Source organism: Rhipicephalus microplus, chromosome X (assembly GCF_043290135.1).
Source record: "Rhipicephalus microplus isolate Deutch F79 chromosome X, USDA_Rmic, whole genome shotgun sequence".
Classification (NCBI taxonomy): domain Eukaryota; kingdom Metazoa; phylum Arthropoda; class Arachnida; order Ixodida; family Ixodidae; genus Rhipicephalus; species Rhipicephalus microplus.
The window spans coordinates 26,311,644-26,333,600 of NC_134710.1; the positions used below are offsets into that span (position 1 = coordinate 26,311,644).

At 42.3% G+C, this 21,957-nt stretch overlaps 2 protein-coding genes across 3 annotated transcripts in view; one reads left to right on the forward strand and one right to left on the reverse strand.

Annotated features, from left to right (window-relative positions):
* The window catches only part of Tsf2 (transferrin 2), a 77,350-nt gene that overhangs the window by 25,620 nt on the left and 29,773 nt on the right, over window positions 1-21,957 (reverse strand). The window contains exons 8-10 of one of the 2 annotated variants that reach the window (XM_075876084.1): window positions 16,340-16,455; window positions 3,074-3,196; window positions 2,868-2,989 (exon numbers count right to left, since the gene is read on the reverse strand). In XM_075876084.1, coding sequence (XP_075732199.1) covers window positions 2,868-2,989; window positions 3,074-3,196; window positions 16,340-16,455 — 361 coding nt within the window. Of the gene's footprint in view, window positions 1-2,867; window positions 2,990-3,073; window positions 3,197-7,730; window positions 13,917-16,339; window positions 16,456-21,957 lie in introns of those variants that run through there. The other variant, XM_037426694.2, reaches the window with a different exon arrangement.
* LOC119175744 (ATP-dependent DNA helicase DDX11) lies at window positions 4,835-7,743 on the forward strand. Its single transcript, XM_037426693.2, has one exon. It carries the CDS (start codon window positions 4,895-4,897, stop codon window positions 7,517-7,519), a length of 2,625 nt encoding a protein of 874 aa, XP_037282590.2. The 5' UTR covers window positions 4,835-4,894; the 3' UTR covers window positions 7,520-7,743.

A 21,957-nucleotide genomic window follows, 5' to 3' on the forward strand; every position in this document is an offset into this window, starting at 1 on the left:
CGTCATTTCTCTTTGGGGCACTGATGAGATCACAATGGCGAAACCAGCCACTCATTCAACAGGACGTGTTTGCTTGAAGAAAAAACTAAAAGACGGAGTATTAAATTTTTTGTGTATCTAGAAAGGCTGCTAATATAGTATAAATGCTGTTAACTTGTTCTCCCAAACATATGAACTATTTGTAAGTTCAATTTTACCGCCCGTACGTAAACATTTCTGAGAATGAAAACATCCTGTTTACTGCGCTAAATCACTTAATAATAGAGATCGGTTCTTGTTGTGTCACAGAGAAAAGAAAGCGCAATGATATTTTCAGAACAAGAGGGAAAATTTATCATACACATTATACACTTCAGTTAAGGTCTTTTCATTTTTTTTAAGCACAGTTAGCAAAGTTCATAATATGTCATTCAAATGACACTATTTACAGGCAGACAATATAATGACGCGAGAAGTAAGTTGTTCCTAAAACTTTAACAGCAGAACATTCACACAAAATGCAATCAGAAGCATATGTGTATTAGCCTCTCATACCATCAGAAGCATATTACTGCTCTTTTGATTAGTGTTGTCGTATGTATTTTCTGCTTTTTTCCCCATATGCGTTCGTCCTTTCAAACTATTGAAGGCTGCAGGAATGAACGTGAAATAGGTGCGAAGTGGGCATTATTTGCGCGAACGGTCGGTGGCAATTTCAATATTTTCAGTCGTACACAACACAGAAGGCGCATAGCCAGAAATTCTGCGGGGGGGGCACCACTTTTATTTCAAGAGGGGCACCCCCTTGAAATGGCCATTTTTCGCTCTCTGTGCCATGGCAAAAAAAATTCGGGGGAAAGGGGGGGGGGGGGGCACGTGCTCGGAGTGCCACACCCTGGCTACGCCCCTGCAACACAGAAAAGCCGAATGTGCAACTGCACATGCTTTTCCTTTATCACTGTTTTATGTGCTCACAAAAGGCACATTCGTGGCCCAATCAAACAATGCTTAACAAGACGTGCTACTCAATGCCATCAATCGACCGCTCGCCCACCTGACTCCTCGCACTGCAATTATTTCTTTGCTTTGTTATGTTTGAATTTATTAAGCTATAGAGACCGCTTAATTTATGCCGTATGTGCCCAACAAGATACTCGAAATTGTTTTCATTTCCTGAACAGTGAACACACATGACGAACTCGCCCTGCGTTTCGCCTTTCTTTTAGTTCAGCTAATCACGTTTAGGAAGTTCCAGTAAGAGTTTCCATTTCGCAAGCGCACACGTAATCATAATATATTTAAAGAAGGTAGACATGTATAATAAAAAGAAACAAATTATTTTATTTACTGTTAGTCCAAGCCGACTAAGAAGTGAAAAGGTGAGCGCCTAAGATGTGAATACCACCACTAATTTGTACACAATTTAACCATTTGAAAGAAGAAACACCGCAGAATTTTGACCTGGAAAGGCACCGAAACGCCAAAGCGAAGGTTAAAATGGCTGCGCCAGCTTGTTCGTAGGCGGGAGGAGCGTCTGCTCAAGGAACTCTGACAGCGTACAACGTTACCACCGCATGTATCACTGAGCGACAGCGGCGAAGAGCGGAGACGGCAGACTAGTCAGTACTATATTTTAGAGACCATGTGACATTTTCGGTGACTTGACTTCACTCATATGTTGAGAGGGTAATGATGCTAGGAAAAGCCGCCTATGACACAGGCAGTCTTCGGCGCAAGCAACATGGTAAAAATACAGGGAAAGTGTATGGTGCCACATCACCTTATCCTGACAGCTTGTTATTTTCAGAAATAGTTGAAAAGCTCAGAAAAAGGCGGCTATACATAGTTACAGGAACTTCTGCGAAAGTAGAACGACAACAGCTTTCCCAAATTGCGAGAAGGGCTAGCAGCATCACTGCTACCAATTCTTAGCGTTGCTGGAGGAAAGGCACATCTGCATTTAGAGCCTTTCAGATCGAAAATACTGCTTGTAAAATAACTACGTGCTTTTGGGATTAACTATTGCAGCTACAAATACTAAGAGAAGTGAGCTTTCTGTTGCGCTGTAAAAAAATGGGTCGAGAAAAATCAGTCCCTTTAAACTCGATTATCTTAAAACTACGCTCTTTATTACTTACGTACCATTACTTCCCGAATAGTCCAAGATAACGAGTTAATTACATTTCTTTGTAATCTGTGATGGTGGATAGAACTACTGTACCAGAATCGAAATCATGCAGTTCACAGTTTTTGTGTAACAAGTTTTAAAAAATGAAATTTAATGAAAAATTTATGTCTTAGCGATAAAAAATTCACCTAAAAATTTAATATTAGTCAGGGTTAAATAAATAAATCTGCTTTAGTGAAATGAATGGAAAATTCGGAAGAAAATGATATATGCATCATGTGAATATTTTTTGTTGTTAATGAGAAAACAGTTTCTCAAGATGGTCGAAAATGCATGGGACGTATATGGCTTATCCTGTGACCTTGAAGTAATACAACGAAGCTGCAGTGCTATTGAGCAAATACACTTTCATTCAGTTCATGTAAGTCATAGAAATAGCTTTACGATTTGTCCACTCAGATAAAGAGACAGGAACACTGACGTGTGAATGATGCTGCATTGAAGGGTGCTATGCCATCAGTAATGATTCAATGCTGGACGATCAGGGGATACAAGGTAGAGCAAAGAACACAGTTCAAGTAATTGTTAATGATGAATGGCAGAGCTGCCGAGGTATACGTACGTGGCTGATATTTACATGGGTAACCAACACTGCACACAGTAGATGTAATTCAGTTGTGCTGAAAAATACCTGGTGTATGTAGTGTTCAAGTGGAGGTCAAGAGCAGAAGAGACAAGTGTGTGCAGCGCAACAACTTACTTCTCTCTGTGCCCGTTTCTCAGCTTTCATTTCAAGCTTCTTGCGCTTCTTAGCTCCAATCTTTCCTTCAGGCATTGCTACCATGTCTTCCAACATTTCATCATCTTCTTCATCATCGTCATCTATTTAAAAAAGGAAAGGATAATTAACATTAACTAAGATATGCCCTCACAAACAAGTTTTCCTTCTGGTTGCCATAAGCTTACCCTCGCTAAGCTGCCGACCAGCACCCATCCTTGCCCGTACATTTCGCCGTGGCCGCCGTATTCCCGCAGGCGCACCTCCTTCACGGTTGATTGGCACTGCACGAACCTGTGGTTCCTTGTCACCTACAAGAAAAAAAAAAAGAAGAAAAGAAGAAAGTATTTTATGAGCAGATTATTGCCGTTTATACAACGTTACAGTTTTTTCAAGTAAGAAAACAAATGCAAAATGCAGAAATAACATTTGAGCCTTCACTGCCGTCCTGATTGACCTGGTTTTTTTGCAGTCAGTCTGTACAGCTAGCTCCATGGTTAGTGCAATCAAGTACAGAGTTAATTGATGAAGTCAAATATATTTCTCTCAAGTGGCTTCAAAATAAGGGAATACAGTAACTGCCAAATGACAGGTCCTGAGCAAAGTGCAAATAGCACGCTAGGCGGTCGTCACAATGGCCAGATTTTACAGAAGGGAAGTAATCAAATATGCTTGAAAGGTATGTTATCTCGCGGCATGCGTCTGGTTTGCCGTATGCGATTGAAATTTCATGAATATAGCCTTAATTGGTGTATGCCGTTCACGAGTTCCGTTCATTTTTAGTGGACCTGCGATGAGTAGCAATGTTTGGCCAACTTCCTGTGGCATATATGTTTTTGCCCGCGAACTTTTATTTAGTGGGCGAATAATGAGCAGCAGTGCTTGACCAATTTCTGTGGCACATGCCTGAGCTAAGGGGGTTCGCAAACACACAGACACAGCCTAGTCATATACAGCTTCGCAGTAAAACATTTTATCTACAATGCACCACCATTTAGTAATCATAATGGTAAAATGAAACCAACAAGATTCCTTACGCTACATGGTCAGCCATCCCAGAGCACCTTCAAGCGCTCTAAATTGCACTACAGTGTTCGGACAACTGAGCAACTGGAGAATCCTTAAGGATCAGACGCCCACATGCCGAGCACCTTTGCATTCCTCCTTCGCCCAGTATCCCGTAAGCACAAAATAGACTTTTAATCGAGATGAGGAAGAAATAGAACGCAACCGGAAAAACGTGAACTCGCCTCAGAAGGTTAAGAAAAGGCATGAACCTTTAGCACAAGATTTAACCACTTGCGATAATAGCTAATGGAAAAATCAATTAGCAGCACATGACAGATGCAAGTGGCGACAGCTGGTCCCAAAGAAAACCTTAAAAACACGCCTAGAAGCACATTACTCCCGCACTAGAGAACACTCAGCCAATGTTTCCGTGGGGGTACGTGACAACGCGACAAGTTCAGGAGACCGAAATGTGCCTATGTTGTGAAAAAGAAACTCACTTGACGTGCTGCCCCTCCAAACGAGCAAGCCGATGAGAATGATAGTGACCAGAGAGATAGCTCCCGTCAAAATCATAATAAGATCAGACATTTTGGGCAGCGACTTTCTAGACACTACACAAGAAAGACGAATTTCTAAGAGGCCTCGAAAACTCTATCACAGCTGAAGCACAGCAGCCTCACAGTACAGACCAATCTAGGTGGTGTTGTACGGTCACGGATAGCAGACAGCGTCGGCCACGACCCACGACCGCCACACAATCCGCGCCGCAGTGAGCACACATTCTACAGAATACGCGCCATAAAAAAACATTTATAATATAAAAACTTTAATACATTTTTAATTTTGATTTGGAGTATCTAATTTGTGTAAGATAATAAAAAAAACGACTTTTGTTCAAGTGCGGCGCGCTTGTTTTTTTTTTTCTGACGTCACGCAAAGAGCGCGCGCGCGCTAAAAGTTTCGAGTCTCAGCCCTTAACTGTGCCCTTAAGAGTTGTAATGCAGTCCGATGTAAATTTTCACTTTCCTTTTGAGCCGTACCCAGTGCAACGCGCTTTCATGAAAGCGCTGTTCACAGCGCTCAGCGAAAGCAAAGTCGGTATTTTCGAAAGTCCAACAGGCACAGGTAAATCTCTGAGCATTCTGTGCGGAGCGCTGGCATGGTTGAACGAGTACAAGGCATCGAAGAAGTGTTCGATGGAAACAGAATTAGCGGATTTACGAAAGGAGAGTGCGTCATCGGTTGATTCTGGGAATGACTGGTTCATAAAGTGTGCTCAGAAGAGGGTAATAGATCAACAACTACGGGAAGTTGAATGCCGGTATAAAGCACTCATGGACAAAGAAAAGAAGTACAAAGACCATAAAGAGAATGTGAGCAGGCGATCTGTTGCTCGAGATGCAAAAGCCAAAATTGTGTCGCGAGGCACTGATGACATAACCAAAGATGCCGAGTCAATTGCTGGACTGCTGGCCGAAATAAACGAGGACCAAGAGGACATTGTTGGCGACTACGACAGCGATGATGAAACCGCGCGTAGTATTGACGGCGATGAAGTGTCCGAAGCTTTGACAGAACCGAAAATAATTTATTGCAGCAGAACGCATTCCCAATTAACGCAGTTTGTGAGAGAACTGAAGAAAACCGTGTACCGTGACAACATTCGCACGGTGACACTCGCATCTCGAGGTAATCTGTGCATCAACGACATGGTAATGAAGCTGGGTAACCTGTCATTAGTAAATGATCGCTGTTTGGACATGCAGAAAGCATCATCTAAGCCAAAGGTAACAGCTCCACCTGAACGTAAGCGTACCAAGAAAAACACAGCTGGCAAATGCCCCTTCTACAGGCCCCAGGCTATGGAATCCATGGCAATGGACATTCTGACTGAAGTTCAAGACATCGAACAAGTGGTTCACCATGCAAGGAAGGAAAAAACCTGCCCTTACTATTCATCACGATATGCAACACCAGATGCAGAACTAGTGCTTATTCCGTACAATATCCTTTTGCAGAAGACAACAAGGGAGGCATGCAAGCTTGACCTAAAAGGCAGTGTTGTGATAATTGATGAAGCGCACAATCTTCTTGAAACCATCAGTGATTTGCATAGTGTATGCTTAAAGTTGACTCACCTCAAGGATGTCCAGCGTGTGCTTGGTGAATACTACAATCGCTACCATGCCCGAATGAGCACCAAGAATATATTGTACATTAAGCAGGTCCTTCATGTACTGAAGTGCTTCATATCTTACCTAACGGGGCCTGGCAAAGAGGCTGTTCAAAGTGATGTTTCAACAATGTGCACAGTACCTACACTTCTGGACAACACTGGGTTAGGTGCAATTAATTTGTTCAAGGTTGCTAGCTACTTGGAACAAAGTCAGATTGCCCTTAAGGTTAATTCCTTTGCAAAAAAGGCTACTGTTGCATTAGAAAAAAAATCTGAGAACTTGGAAGCTGCCAAGCTGTCCAGCTTCATTCATTCCATGAAAAAACGCAATTCAAAACAGTTCGTGCCCATGGTGGAGGCATCTACAGAGCAGGCCAAAGACTGTTTTGTTGCATCTGAAAATCCTATGATAACACTACAGGAGTTCATTCATAAACTTTCAGACTCCAGCCGTGATGGCCAAGTGTTGGTGCACAAGGCTAAGTGCACAGAACACTCATTCTTAAAGTACTTGCTCCTCAGTCCTGCCAATAATTTCAGAGATATTGTATCTGAAGCACGTTCAATAATTTTGGCCGGAGGTACTATGCAACCTACAAGTGAGTTTGTGGACCAACTCCTAATTCCTGCCGGAGTGTCTCCAGAGCGTGTCATGCATTTCTCATGTGGCCATGTTGTTGCTAAAGACAACCTATCCGTAATAGCCTTAGGTCAGGGACCCACTGGCAGAGTCTTTGAATTTACCTTCAAGAACAAAATGGACCCCGAGATGATTGACGAACTGGGCAGGGTGCTAGGTAATGTGACGAGGGTTGTTCCAGGTGGCATTGTGTGTTTCTTTCCATCATACGAATATGAACGTGCTGTTTCACAAAGGTGGAAAGAAACTGGAGTCCTCGAAAAGATTTCTACGAAGAAGCATATTTTTCACGAGCCTTTGAAGTCTTCAGAGCTTGAGAACACTTTAGCACAGTACGGCCAATGTGCCAAAGCTACATCTGGTTCAGAACCCATGACGGGGGCAATCCTCTTTTCAGTAGTAGGCGGAAAGATGAGCGAGGGCATCAATTTTTCTGATGATATGGGTCGGTGCATCGTTATGGTCGGCCTTCCTTTTCCCAATGCTAAAGCACCAGAAATGTCGAGCAAAATGGAATACTTGACTGCTACGTACTCGCGAACAGATGATGGGCGCACTGCAGGTCAAGCATACTATGAAAGCGTCTGTATGAAAGCAGTGAACCAGTCCATTGGCCGGGCCATTCGTCACAAGGATGACTACGCTGTTATACTGCTGCTTGACCATCGCTACCAGAAAGAAAACATCACAAAAGCCCTGCCAGCATGGATGCAGGACAGCCTCACCCTACCTACAAAATTTGCGCCAGCATTTGCAGCAATTCAGCATTTCTTCCGAAGGCGAAAGAATCTGCAGAGTGTCGGCTAAGGCCTTTGCAAAGTTGGGAAGCCGCTTTTCTGGTACAGTGCTTCGCTGGAAACATTGTGTTAAACCTCTCTTCACTGCCCAGGGTCTGTGTAGGACAGGTTAGTGCTACTGGTGCATTATACTTTACTTACTGCAAGGCCATGCCCAAGGTTGTGTCATGAAGTTTTGTGATAGAAGCAAGCAGCACAGATGAAGAAATAAAGACAAGTACTCTAGGTGTTGAACAGGTTGTATTTGCATCGATTCATTTCAACACTCGACAAGCAGATGTTTTGTTTACAGTCGTTGACTTACATTTCTGTACACACAGCCTTGCATTTCAGCAACTGCCGAGAATTTTCATGGAGGTGGTTCAACTTGAGGCACAATGATTTTTTCAGCGTGGACAATTTTGTTAGCTTGTCCAATCATGAAGTTCCTAGTCTATGTCAATGCATCAATACTATTGCAGCATAGTTCAGTATTGCTACAACTGTGGGCAAATTATTTTTCAGTGACCTCAAGAGCAGCCAGCTTAACGATGTCAACATCTTGCTCTGTGATAGTCAATGTCGGCACATTTGTAGCACAGTTTTGATGTGTTTAAATTGGACGGTACACAGTTATTATATGGTCCAATGTGGCACCTTGATACAGTCTCTTGTTATCTATTCACACACCATACAGTCAAAAGTGCACTGTATAAAGACAATGTTACAGAGGCTACATTGTGTCACAATGAGAAAAAAATGTATAAAAATATATCACGGGGTCTCTTGGATTATGAAAAATCCAAGGCAAATCTTCGTAACAAATATTAAAATCCATTAGCACGATTCCATGTATATAGAATTGTATGTAAAAATATGTGTGCCAGACATATGGGCCTAAATTAGACAGACACAGCTAAGAACATTGTTCCTACACTGATTGCCCATTTCTATGTACAAAGCTGCACAACACTTACTTAAAAAAGTATAAAACCAGTTGTATAACTTGGAAGGGAGAAGAAAAAAGTTTACATATGGACGGAATGTTAAGTATGTGTCACATATTGCTCAAAGTGAATGGCATACAGATTAACGAGTAGAAAAGCACTTGATGGTTCAGGTAACGCTCCTAGAAGTATGAGCATAGGCCAAAAACCTGAAGATCCATTGACGATGCCTGGCAATGCTACAAATTTAATACGAGTTAAACGAAATTTGGTTACCTATGACACCTTGCTGCTGGCTGCCATACCAGCAGGGTAAACAGATGCCATCAGCACAAAAAGAGGTCATAACAATGGCATTCAAGATCAAACGCTCCCTGGTCAAAGCTTCTATAGGGTCTGTCACTGCACAGTATCAGACTGATGTGGAAACAGAATGTGTGGCATGGCAGTTAACTGATGCAGTATTACATGGTTTACTTAGACAATACAGGCTTATTTTTACACAAAAATGCTATAACCTGTCGTCTACACATATAAACCCTATATTGAGCCTAAACTTGTATTGAAATAACAAAAACCTGATAATTGCCTTTTCAGTTATTGATATGTAGAAAAGCTGTAGTTTTTGTTAACTGCTTATTTCAATGTACTTCTAGGGGCAGCAAGGTATTTCTGCATCGAAATAGAATTCGTGCATGAAGATGGGTACCAGACTTTCATAAAATTTATAAAAAATCTGTATGTTGTCGTATGGTATTGTTCCCTCACTCTTGTCCTAGTCATAGTTTGTGCTCGAAGTTTCTTACGATGCACTACCTAGGTTGTCTCTCAGTCTTACTTCAGTCTAAAAAAAAGACACATAACACTGTTTATATCAAGTTTGCCCCAATATGCCTGCACTGGTAATATTCAGATCTACAGTTTCAACTGAGGTCTGTAAAAGACAAGATTGTAAAAATGAGAAACAACTACAGTTAATGAACGACATAAAAACAAATGCAAAATATTTTTTGATTTCAAAAAATGTGTAAATATAAAAAATGCCCCCCCCCCCAAAAAAAAAAAAGAATAATTTTCTAACAGTGAAGAATCAATGCCCACTCTTCTACGCAAAAGTGTTGCATTTCACTTAAAAGAAACGTTATGACCAAGGTGATATGTTGTACACTGAATAAACCAACCACATGTTGTGCTTCCATCTACTTTTCAAAATACTTTTTAGTCCACTTTTATAAATAGTTTGCAATGCCAACAATGCTCCAAAGAAAATTGAGAGACGGTGATTATTGGTCATCAGAAGCTAAAAACACCAGCAGAACTGCAAAACCATTCTACATTTCAATACAAACTTCCACAGCTGCTCAATGTTGGTAATGCATGAATTAAGAAACAATTTGCCAACTAGAAATAGCTTAAATGTGTGAAGAACTGTACTCATTTAAACCATGGAATAACAAAGTAGTATTATTTGGAACAAACTTCACCATATTGGAAACTTTACAAGTACTCCGTGAATGTTTTGTGAGTACACAATGCAATTTTAGAAAGGAAACATAGACAACAACCCGTTTGTGGCACGAAGCCACAAGAAAATCTGTACGGATTTCATAGAAAGAAAAACTTGGTTGCCAGAAAATTCATCCTGCTCTAGGGGTCAAACCCGGGACCAACGCTTTTCTGGGGTGGCCGTTCTATCAATTCAGCTAATCAGGAAGCCACCAAATGGCAGCGCGAGGGGGAATTCATTGACAACTCGAAGCACATGGACACAAGTGATGCTAATACGCAGAACTTATTTGCACTGCAATTTTACGTGTGCTGCATGCCTCAAACGTTAAAAATTGAGTAAGCAGCTTCATCACAACTTCCTTTGTCTCTAAGAATAACTGCACTACTTACCTTAGTATTTCGACTGCAGCACTCCAAAGTGTGCACAAACAAAGCCTGCTGTGACAAATTTTCTCTCTCAGTCAGCCTGTGTGTCTCCATTTATAGCTATACAATCACAGCAGTAGTTTTCAAAAAGCAAATGTGAGCAGTCTAGTTAACAATGGATTGCATGAACTCAGCACAACTGGATTTATAGCTAAAAATGTAGATCACCATGTTATAATCAAAGGTACACGCAGCAGGGCATAGCCAGAAATGTTTTTGGAAAAAAAAAAAGGGGGGGGGGGAGGGGCATAGTCTTACTCCCTTTATGAATGTTTGTGTGCATGTGCATAGATATATACATAAAAATTCATTTTTTTTCCTGGGAGAGGGGTTAGGAGGGAATTAACCCCTGAAACAACCGCCCTGGCTATGCCACAGACAGGCAGCACAAATTTTCGTTCATATTTCATAATGAATATTTAATATCTACGTACCTGGGCCACACTATAATAGCGTGAACTTCACCAAAGCATGCTGTTGACTTTGTACAGCACACCATCCTTCTAAAAGTTTCAGTTAAGTGAAACGTTTTGTGTTATCGCTCTTTGCACTTCAATGTCAGACCCATAAAATACATGCCACTATAGTGGCACACCATAGTGCTTTGTTATACTCAAAACAAATGGATGACACATTATTCTTTTATGTCATCACAATTGTCTAGGAATGCACTCATGGGGCTCTAATTTGGTCACATAACCGAGAGAAATGTAGAGAAAAGAAAAAAGCAAAGAGAGAAAGGAAGAAGGGCACCAGGATATGTGTACAAGAGCTGCAAAGGCACCTCGGGTTTTTAAACAGGCATTCGCAATATGTACTGATTAATCATTAAACTAAAATCAAAGGTGTTTCAGGTGTACTACGAAGGCCTCGTTCCCGATTCACAGATTGTGAACAAGGCCACAAGTGTGGGGCCGAAACACCTTATTTTATTTTAATGATTGGTCATTGTATGCTATTTACTGCTGTGAATATTCCTGATTAGACAGATTTCCTTTGAATGCTTTGTGCCATGCAATGTTGCTGTAAGAAATAATAGAAGCTGATAAAGTAAGCAAGCAAATAAAAGAATTAAAACACTCAAGTGATTCTGTTGACAAGCGTCCTGTAAAGTGTAGTCGCCTTTCGAGATTGAACTCCATAAATTCATTAACACTTTAAAAAGAAGTGCTTATTTCTGCTCTTATTTTTTCATGCACACAAACTGGTAAAAAAATCATCCTCTCTTCAGCAGTTAGTGTATTACAGTGATGAAAAGTAGCACAATGTGATTCAGAACATCAAGAAAATATCTTACATTTGGAGCTTTCAGCTCTTGATGATGGATAAATGTTTGATTAGCTCATGGCAAGAAGGGCAATACTTTCAAGGAGCCCTGCAACACTTTTTCAAGTAATAAGTGAATGGCTTCCTCAAGGAGTTTATTGTCTCATGAATCGACAGACTTTGAACTCCTTCTTTTCTTTTTTTTTCCCCATGTGGCTTATTTTTAGCATGATTGGAAGCATGCTGCTGCAATTCTATACAGCGTGTGATTCTAGTACTATAAAGCATAGCATGGAGATGTTGCAGCATCAAATGACGTCCGTGGTAACTACGCATTTCACAATATTCTAATGAGTGAATGGCCCTGTTTTTTGTGCTTAAGGTGTGGTAATTTTCACTTACAATACCATTTGTCAAGAACTGGGTGAGCGACTTCTAGCCCGCTTGGAAATTGCTGTGTGCTACGTGTTTGGCTCATATATTTGCAGGAGTCTCAACTACCAATCAGCAACATATTCTGACTATGTTCAAAATGTGTTGCAGTAAGGTTGAAGTCTGGGTCATTTGGACATTGCGCTGAATGAATAAACCAGTCAAGAAGACAATGGACAAGAGAAAGAAGTGTGTGCCACTTCTCTCCCTTCGTCGTCGTTCTTCTTTACTGGTTTATTCATTTAGCAAAAAGTGTTGCAAGGCCCCTTTAAAGACAAAGCTCAAAACATCGGAAAGCACATCGCACTCTCCACCACAACAATATCGAGGAGGTCGAACATTGACCCAATTTAAAGTAGGTCATTTCTAGTAGTACAAAACTCCTCCGCCTTTCGAGTTGACAGGGCTTGCATCACATCATGTGCTTAATAGCATGACAAGTACAAGCCCTGAAACACTTTTTCAAGTAATTGTAGAATGAATTCACTGGAAGAGGTTACTGCCTCACGAATTCAACGCCACAAAAATTTTAAGAATCCGTCCAGTGCGAGTGGAGTTACAAAGGTTTGTCGCGTGCTGCAATTGTATTCTCTCTTCTCTCGTCCTGACGCAAGCGCTGGAAGCTAAGCAGGGAGCGTTGGCAGGGCCACAGAAAAACGTTACGCACGCCTCGCGACCTTGAGCACTTTTTTCTTTTTTTTCCCCTTCGAATGCGCAACTTTTTCAGTGTGATCGCGCGTGACCTCTCGTGGCTATCTCTATAACGAGCGAGCGCGGCATGGTAAAATCAGCCAATGGCTGACAGATGGGTCATTGACGTGTGATTTTTGGGCATATAACATGATTTGTCGAGAGAAGAGAAAGCAATTTTTAGCTGACTTTGATAATTTATGTTGAATTCCAGGCGGCGTGTTTCGCTCGCGCGTTGTCGAGAGCCTCTACTACCGGTCGGCAGCATTTTCTGACCATGCTCAAAAAGTGTGGCAGGGCCCCTTTAAGTGACCCGAGACAGTCTATCAGCAAGAAAGAGTAAAAAAAACCATTACGTCGAGAATTTCAGAAAAAGTATGCACATCAACATGATTGCTATGGACAACCGCACACCACTTGAGCCTCCAGAGCAGTCTACAAGACGTACCGCTTGGAGAAAGTCACTACCCAAATAGTCTACGTAGTTGCGCCTATGCAAAGGCACTGGTTTTAGCTGCTGTGTTGAATCTTGAAAGATCAAATCAGGATGTGCAGCCTCTGACACAAACATTTTGAATGTGAAATCTTCACTGTATTTAGAGCCATAGAACTGCTGTGCATACACAAAGAGATTGATGTAAGCGTCGATCATGCTTTGTGGTTTGTGCATGCTCGTCACAATGGCATTGGATGCCACTTTTCCTAGGTTACACTGGACATACTTGTCCTGTGGCTGGCGCGAGCCATCCCGACAGACCAGCTCAAAGTCGCCAGGCATGATGTTGCGTGCCCACCACATGCTGTTGCGGCCAGCAGTGTTTTCAAAGACAGTTGTGTGCTTGACAAATGCAATTTGGCCACCGCCCTCAACGAGACAGCGGAAGGCACCAGTGTGGCCGTAGAAGGGCTCCGAAGCATCACGGGCGCAGAAGTGGGTACTGGTGCCATGGCATAGGTCGCATAGGTTCTTGTAGCTCCGCTCAGAGCCTACGAATTCCCGGGAAAGTGCCCCGGGCACGCAGCTTTTGGAGAAAAACTCTGAAGCAGAGCGAGCTGAATCACAGCCATAGGACCGCATGCGCTCATTACTGATCAGAAAACTCAGAGGCACCACCCATCCAGCAGCCTGGTTGATGCCAGTGTGGCATGAAGTTTTACCTGAAATTAAAGCGGCATGTTGCTTCAAAATTGCAAAACAGTTTTTCAACAAAAAGTGAGAAATTCATTAATGAGGGAGTGTTAGCTAGCCTGGCAAAGCCACTGCAGTGCTGATCACCGCAAGAAGAACGTGAAGGGCACACAGATCTCTGAAGTACATATAAGGTTACCTATCAAAATGCAGAGGTACATTCGGATTGCGTATCTTTGGTAGACTGTATCTTTTGCTTTCTTTGCTGTCCAGAAGATATGTAGAGCTCTTACCAAACACTATTCTGCCAAACTCTGAAGAATTGTTAATTGACATGTACAGATGCCTGTCTTATAAAATAACAGTTATGTCATATGCTGTCTCTCTAAATCATAAATTTTGGTAAAAAGAATGCCATGGCTTACAGAATCAAATGTCTTTCCAGAGTAGATTGATGGGTGTTACCTCATCATTGATGGGGTGAATGTAATTATTTCATGTTTCACAAAAATCATGCTTCTTCACAGAATCATTCCTTTTGAAACTCATACTGCACATTGGACTTAATACAGTAGTACTTGCAGATGAAATTTTCAGTGCCGACGTTTATGACATCCTAAACAAATTGTGATATTACAAATAAATACCAGTCTTCATTCTACTATCCTACCAGTTGTGCCATGCAAGTATTTCATTGATTTGATTGATATGTGGGGTTTAACGTCCCAAAACCACCATATGATTATGAGAGACGTCGTAGTGGAGGGCTCCGGAAATTTCGACCACCTGGGGTTCTTTAACGTGCACCCAAATCTGAGCACACGGGCCTACAACATTTCCGCCTCCATCGGAAATGCAGCCGCCGCAGCCGGGATTCGCACCCGCGACCTGCGGGTCAGCAGCCGAGTACCTTAGCCACTAGACCACCGCGGCGGGCGCAAGTATTTAGACTTTAATTTTTCTAGTTTCAATAATGAAATTCATTAACTACTTCCCAGGGTGTCTATCAATTTGCTTTTTCAAAATTCCCTGATTTTTCCAGGTTTTTCATGATGATTTAAAGCAAATTCCATGACTGTTACATCTTCTTGGTAAACTATGTTAATGCTTATTTGGTAAACTATGATAATGCTTATTTTTGTGAGAAACGCATAGACTGCCATCGGTTTCCATGACCAGGCCAGATTTTTCAGAAATTCCCTGACTTTACCAGAAAGGTACAAATTCTCTAACTCTTCCAAGTTTTCTAGGTTTTTCAGGTTGGTAGACACCCTTCTTCTGTACCTGCACTTACTAAAATGTATGCACCTGCACGCACAGCACCAAGTCCTTGCTTCTCATAATTTTTTTTGTGCCTTTTGCTCCACTGTAATTTTCAAATAACAAAATTTACCTTCTTAACTGCTTTTTTTTAGCCTTTCATTGATTGACTCAAACATTATATAGCTAACTGCAATGTGTGCCAAAATGGACCAACTCGCCCAACTTTCCATTTTATTGCAATGTGTGCGTTCATGTACACATGTTTCAACTATGTCCACTTCTCTGTAATGTCCTGGCCTGAAAGGTAGGTACAGTGGCAGTCAAAATTTTGCAGACCACGGGAGCGCATGTCAAACAGCACCGCTGCGCCTTCTGACGTCTGCCTGTGAAGCTCAAATGCGTGCACTGTGCTGCATGTGTGCCCTTTTTTACCTGCCAGTCTGCTCGTTTGCTCCCTTGAACAGCGCACACAATGAAACACTATTAGAAGCGCGAAGTGTCACTCCAGCTGTCACCGCGCAAACCTTATCACAAAGGTCCATCTTTGAAAAACTGACACGCTTTTGACAAATGCACATTTTTGACAAAGCTTAGAGCGTGTGGGAGTAAGGTGCAGATGATGCGGCGCACACTGAGCACTGCCAGTACAAATTACGTGTTTTCATCACGATATCATCTCTCGGTGTTCCCGAAGCGAAAGCAGTAGTGAGACCTAGCACTTCTTCTGGTGTTCCGGGGCATGCACAGTTGAACAGAGAGAACGAGCAGGCTGGCAGGTAAAAAAGGGTGCGCATGCGCAGTGCGCACTCACGAGCTTTGCAGGCAGCAGTCCTAAGGTGCCTTGGTGCTGTTTGACACGAGTTCCCGTGGTCCGCAATATTTTGACGGCCACTGTACATTAAAAGTACCCTTAAGGAAAATTTTTACATTAAAAATTCCAATTCAGAATTTATCATACTGGCACCAATAAATTTCAATTTAAATTTCGTAGAAAATTTTAACTATACCCATGCCCAACTAAAGTAAATTTGAATGCTTGGCAGAATGCTTGGATGATATGTCCTTGGAGCTAACACATTTTCCCCCTCTCGGCAATGCAGTAAAAGTTCAATCAATGATGTTGGACTATACTAAAATGACAATGCAGAGAAAGTTATGAACCGCAGTGTTGAAATTGATGGCTACTTGCCTTTCAGGTACAACAAATCAGTCTCTTTGTCCCCTTGAAGTGTCACAGCTACCGCGTAATAGTATGGCTCATCCAAATTGTACTGCTCAGTGATGATTGGGATGAGGCCAAAGGAACTGTAGAGAATAAAACATTCGAAATTAAGGTACAGCAGTATGTTTGAAGATTAGTCATCATTTGACATAATGCATTTCAAGAAAAGGCACAAAGTACAAAGCACGTAACTCGGCCGAGTACCGTATTTCCTCAAACAGTAGTTAGCTTGTATTCAAGAATTTTAGAAAATGTGCCAGTTCATTATCTAAATTGAAAAAAAAAAATAAGACACAGTGCTAACACAGCTCTAAAATGGCATCGCAGCCACTAGTGGCCACAAAAGTAACTAACAAGGAGTGCCACCCCCAGCTATTGCAACCGTAAGCATTACTGCCGTGGAGGGATGTATTTGTTGATCACTCATGCCATCGAAGCTCAAGGGTCCGCCGGTTGAAAGTGTGCCCTGCAACGTGGCAAATGCCACACTCGGCCGAAAATAATACTTTGCATTTTTCCTCACAGATGCAAGCTGAATAATTACGCCTTCGGCATAAGTGCGGCTATGGCTAGAAACATCATAGCACCCAAAGATGAATGTGCGAGTGCGACGTATAGCTGACAATCTTCTAGCATTAAGCATCATATTGAAGTATAGTTTAGGCAGTGCGTCTGGCATAGCACTGTTGTAAACCTACTGCACACTTTAAATAGACTTTAAATAGACAAAATAAATGGCAGTGCTGCTGTGAAGCTTGGGCTGGACACATGAAGACTCGCAGCATAATAAAGAGACTACGTTAGGATACACTCATTGCAAGAAATATCTATGCATTTGCCACCCTTCAGCATCCCTGTCACCATAGAGTTTCATACAATAATACCCAGAGTGGAAACTGGCCCTTCTGTATACGCGGGCTCCTTCAGCGGCGCTTGTATCGCTATGGGAATCATGGGATGTACAGGCTTCGGATCTGGTTCGAATGGATCATGTTCTTGAGATTTGTGACGCTCGTTTGCTGAGTGTACAACAAAGTGATATGAAGTTTTGTCTAATTGAAACTTGCTTCATTTTTTGGTACGCAAACTTTAACTAAAAAGGATTTTGTGACTAGGCATTAGAAGTGAAACCTGTACAAATTTAACCACCAAGGTATGCATTGCTCTGCGATTGCGTTCCAGATTTGGCACCAACAAGTAATGAGTTATTCTTCACAACATTTCAAAACAAACATTATTGTTTTGCTCTCGAAAGTACGCAACATCTACTTATAAAAATAATGGCACAGTATTAAGTGAGGAACTTAACGTTTCGTCTGCCGCGATGCCAGGTACGCCTGTTGAAGTGGTCTGCCCCCAACGCACCTCTCGTCTTGTTGTGAAGTTGAGTCAGGAGAGCATGGCAGTGTGTCTACTGACTCAGGAGAGCATGGCAGTGCATCTACTGGCAGTGCGTCCCCATTGTTTTGCAGTTGATTTCAACAAGTTTTGGCAAGACGCACTAACAACTAACGTGAACTCTATGTAATATCCTGCACTGCCACGGGACGCTACATCTATGCGCAGCGGTGAGTGGACGATGCTTCGCTTAAACTGTCAAACACGACTTATACATCTCCAGCGTTGCTGTAAATTGAGAGGCCTAGCCGTTTTCAGGTTTTTTGAACAACAAAGGTGCAGCTTCAGTCCTTTGCACCCATCTCGCTAGCCACTCTACGCGAATAACGAAACTGAAACTGTAAAAAAAGATCCGTGGACAGTTCACCGGCTAATGCAATCCAATCCGAAGCCTGTACTTCCCTCGATTCCCATGAGGGTACACGATCGCAGCGCCAGATTCCTCTCAAGGTATTATTGTATGAAACTCTATGCCTGTCACAGAGTTAACTGACATATCTTCAGGCAGCGTTTGGTGATGATTAGGTTTTTTTCAGGCACATCGTGAAGCAGATTTGTGTACATGTTTGGTTCCACCCTTGTTTTGTTTTATAACGTCGATGTACATGTGAAATTTTGTATGCAATTGTGTTCTTTCTGAAAAGCTTAAGTGGCAAGTAAGCGCCTGTACGATTGTTTCTTCCTTCTTCGTCCTCCTGTAGTTGCGTTATTTTCAAGACGAACGCAAACCAACTTTCCCAAATCTCTGTTCTGCTAAGTGGCTGTTGGAAGGCAGGCATGGGCGATGGCTGGGTCAAAGATGAGTTGTTACACGAAGGACATGCCGCTGCGAAATTCCCTAACAGCTTGCACTTGTAGCAGACTGCTTGTGTCATGTCTTGGCCGCTTCGAAAAGCTGGATCGCCATACTGTGCTGAAATAGCTGCGTAAGTAGCTTCTTGTTGCTCAGTGGACAGCTCTGAAATGCGCGTTCTTGATGTGGCACCTTGGGTGTTGATGGTTCTGAGTGAGGCTGCCGACACTCTGTGGGTTTCACGGCACGAAAAGATTACGACGGCAACAACAGAGAATCAGCAAGTTGCGACATTTGGCGTGCAGATGTTGCGCACTCTTGGCAAGGCTAGTGCAGGAAGAAATAAAATTAGCTACCGTGGGTGCCCGCTTGGCTGTTATGGCTGCAAGGATGTGTTGTTCCTGTACACCATGCAGCAGATAGTCAATGTTTTGGGCATTAGAGCGGTTAACGGGCCAATGCACAATGATCTGCTTAGGATTAATGAAAGTAATGTTGATTTGCAATGTTCGGTAGTTTATAATTACAAGAGTCAAGTTTTCCAGCAATTGTCCATCCCAATTTCACCACAAACTCTTGACAATGGTGTCAACAAAAGGCTGAAAATTCAAAGGTAAAACCCCTCAGCATTGTTTATGCCAGTGCACATAGCACCCAAAAATTTCAAATTCACTAGGCTGGTGCTGAATGCCGCTTCAAATTATCCCCTGCAATTTACATTTTGAAATGTGGCACTGCAGAAATTCTCCGAATGAAGCGGGATTTCAAAATGAATAAATAAATCTGCAGGTGACCGAAATTGACAAGGTGTCAAGCAGCGACACTGTCAAGAAGCGACATTTGTGTGTCCTGGTGTATTACTTTGGTTAACTTTGCATTTCAAACATTGCTGAAACCTATCTCAGGGGCCACATAGAAAGAAGCGCATTGTTGAGACCTGCTCCACTGGATGCTCCAACAATACTAGCTGTATGCTAATTTTCGTTGAACTCAAACAGCAAAGTTTCATTAATTATCCTGACAGTTAGCAAGGCCCCTATGTTAAGAGAAGTGATGCTCCGATATCATTTAACTCTTAACTTGAGCCAGAACCATTGATATGCACTGTTTAGAAGACTTTTTCGGAAAATTCAAAAACTGGAAGGGCTCGACTGAAAATAACAGGACGAAAAACAAGAGTGTCACCTTTGCTCGTTCCCCTAATAACAGAGTTCAAAATGAAAGAGTACGGACACGATTTGAAGACATCACAAAAGGGACAGTTTTTGTTTCCTTGGCATGCAGCGTCAACGCTCTCTATACACCAGAGTCAGCCAATATGTATAAAGTATATAAATTTTTTTATTTTGAAGTTTTTGTCACGGAGCATTTGCAAACCAGCTCCATTACAATAGACATCATGCCAATGAGTCAAGACAAATCCAGAGTTTACAAACTCTGCACCAAAACTGCGATTCGGCCTAGTTGGAACATATCCATCTTGAAATGTTTGCGCAGGCACATGGGAACACAGAAGAGAATTGTGTTCCCGTGTGCTTGCGCAAGCATTTCAAGATGAACTCTGCATCCTGCATGCAGCCTGAATCGCAGAAATCACTGATCACAGGGTCACTGGACAACAGTCAACTCATTCCTGTTTACGTGTGCCATGAGCAGGTAACAGATTTGCCGTAAGTACTATATCGGCAGTTGCTGTGTTCCTGTGGTGGCACACTGCTATGACACATCACTGAGAAGCTGCTCCCACAATATCGAAACCGAAAATGCTCTTTAGGGTAGCGGTAATAAAGGTATATTTGATGCACTCCCAGGCACCACAATACTCGTTTTAGGTTTCTCGACACCAGTACTTTTATTTAGAATAACAACTCGAAAATGTTTAAAATTCGTTTCACTGCTCCTTTAATGCAGTTTCACTGTACATATATGTAAATTTATCAAAACAGAAAAGAGGCATAATGACGCCCCCAGCAAAGATTCCGCACACTCAGCATTTGTCAATTTACATGCCTATCAGTTACCCAAACTGCTTCAAGTAGTTTCACAAGTCAACTGCACTCTCATTGTCGAAACGTTACAGGTGCTGTGGTGGGAATTGCGAACAAGGCCTTCTCGGAAGTACCACACTATTGCTTGGGTACAGCGCGAGAACGACGAAGACGGAAGAGAACAGAAGGGACATGAAAGAGCGCTCGTCTGTGTCCCTTCTGGTATCTTATCCATCTTAAATGTTCTCGCACTGTACCCAAGCATACTGCCGTACCAACTAGCCGACTTTCAATACTGCCACGCTATTGTTCAGCAATCAGCAGCACAGCTGACACTTATGTTCCTAGGGATGAAGATACAGTGCATGTATTCACAACATTACTTGTTGTGACAGCATGACAAGGTAGAGATATGGGCCACAGTTTTGTAGCAATGCCTTCTGCTCAATTCGGTTATACTTTATCAACCATTCATGACTGACTGATCATTTATTCCACTGATAATGCGAACAAAGCGTGAAGACCATGAAAATAAATATTAAGAAAATGTATGATGATTAAACTGTGGCTACACATATGTAAGTGACTAGGTGCATGCACAAGGCATTGAAAAACATGGGCTATATTTTTAGATGATCACTTTCCAAGGCAGTTTTATTGTAATATTTTGGGCACTGAACACATCGACGGGCGACAGTCTGTGGCATTTCAATAAGTGAAGCAGCATGCTGGAACAATGAAAAAAGTGCCTTTGCTTGTGCGTGGAGATGAATTTTGCATTTATAACATAAAATTTACCTCATCTCCAAAAGTAACAACCCAAAAGAAGTTAACAGGTGCCACTTGTAACAAAGTTCCAGTATTTCTTCCTGACAATTCCAGTCTTTCATTTCTGGTAATGTCATAATTCAGTGAAATGAAGTCTCATGGGACCAGGAAAATACAGTCAAACCTCAATATATCGAACACGAATATATCGAATTATTGCCTATATCGAACGGTTCCTATATCACGTGGGAAATCGCATGCATTAATAATTTTTTATTTCGAACAAAGTTTGACATATAATGGATATATCGAACTCAGCCACCCCAAACCGCCCGCGCTCCATTGACAGGTGGAGAGCTTTCCCGCAATTCTCGGAAGTAGCGGTAGAGCGGCGGGCGTTTACGAATGCTGCACACATCGATGGTGCCGAGAGCGCCACATTTAAGGTAGCGGCGTACGCGTGCCGCAGCCTTGCAGCTTGCAGTCGTTGCAGTCTCTATGGTGTCAACGGCACACTGCGCACTTGTTGGGAGGATTCGCTCGCAGGATTTCAAGCTGGACGGTAGTGCCCTCGCGATCTCCGACGCCAGCGTAGCTCCCGCCAACTGGTTCGCCCTCCGCGGTCTCCTGACGCCGTG

What these genes read in the sequence shown, in the direction of transcription:
- LOC119175744 (XM_037426693.2), top strand. Translation starts at nt 4,895, where the DNA reads ATGCAGTCCGATGTAAATTTTCACTTTCCTTTTGAGCCGTACCCAGTG.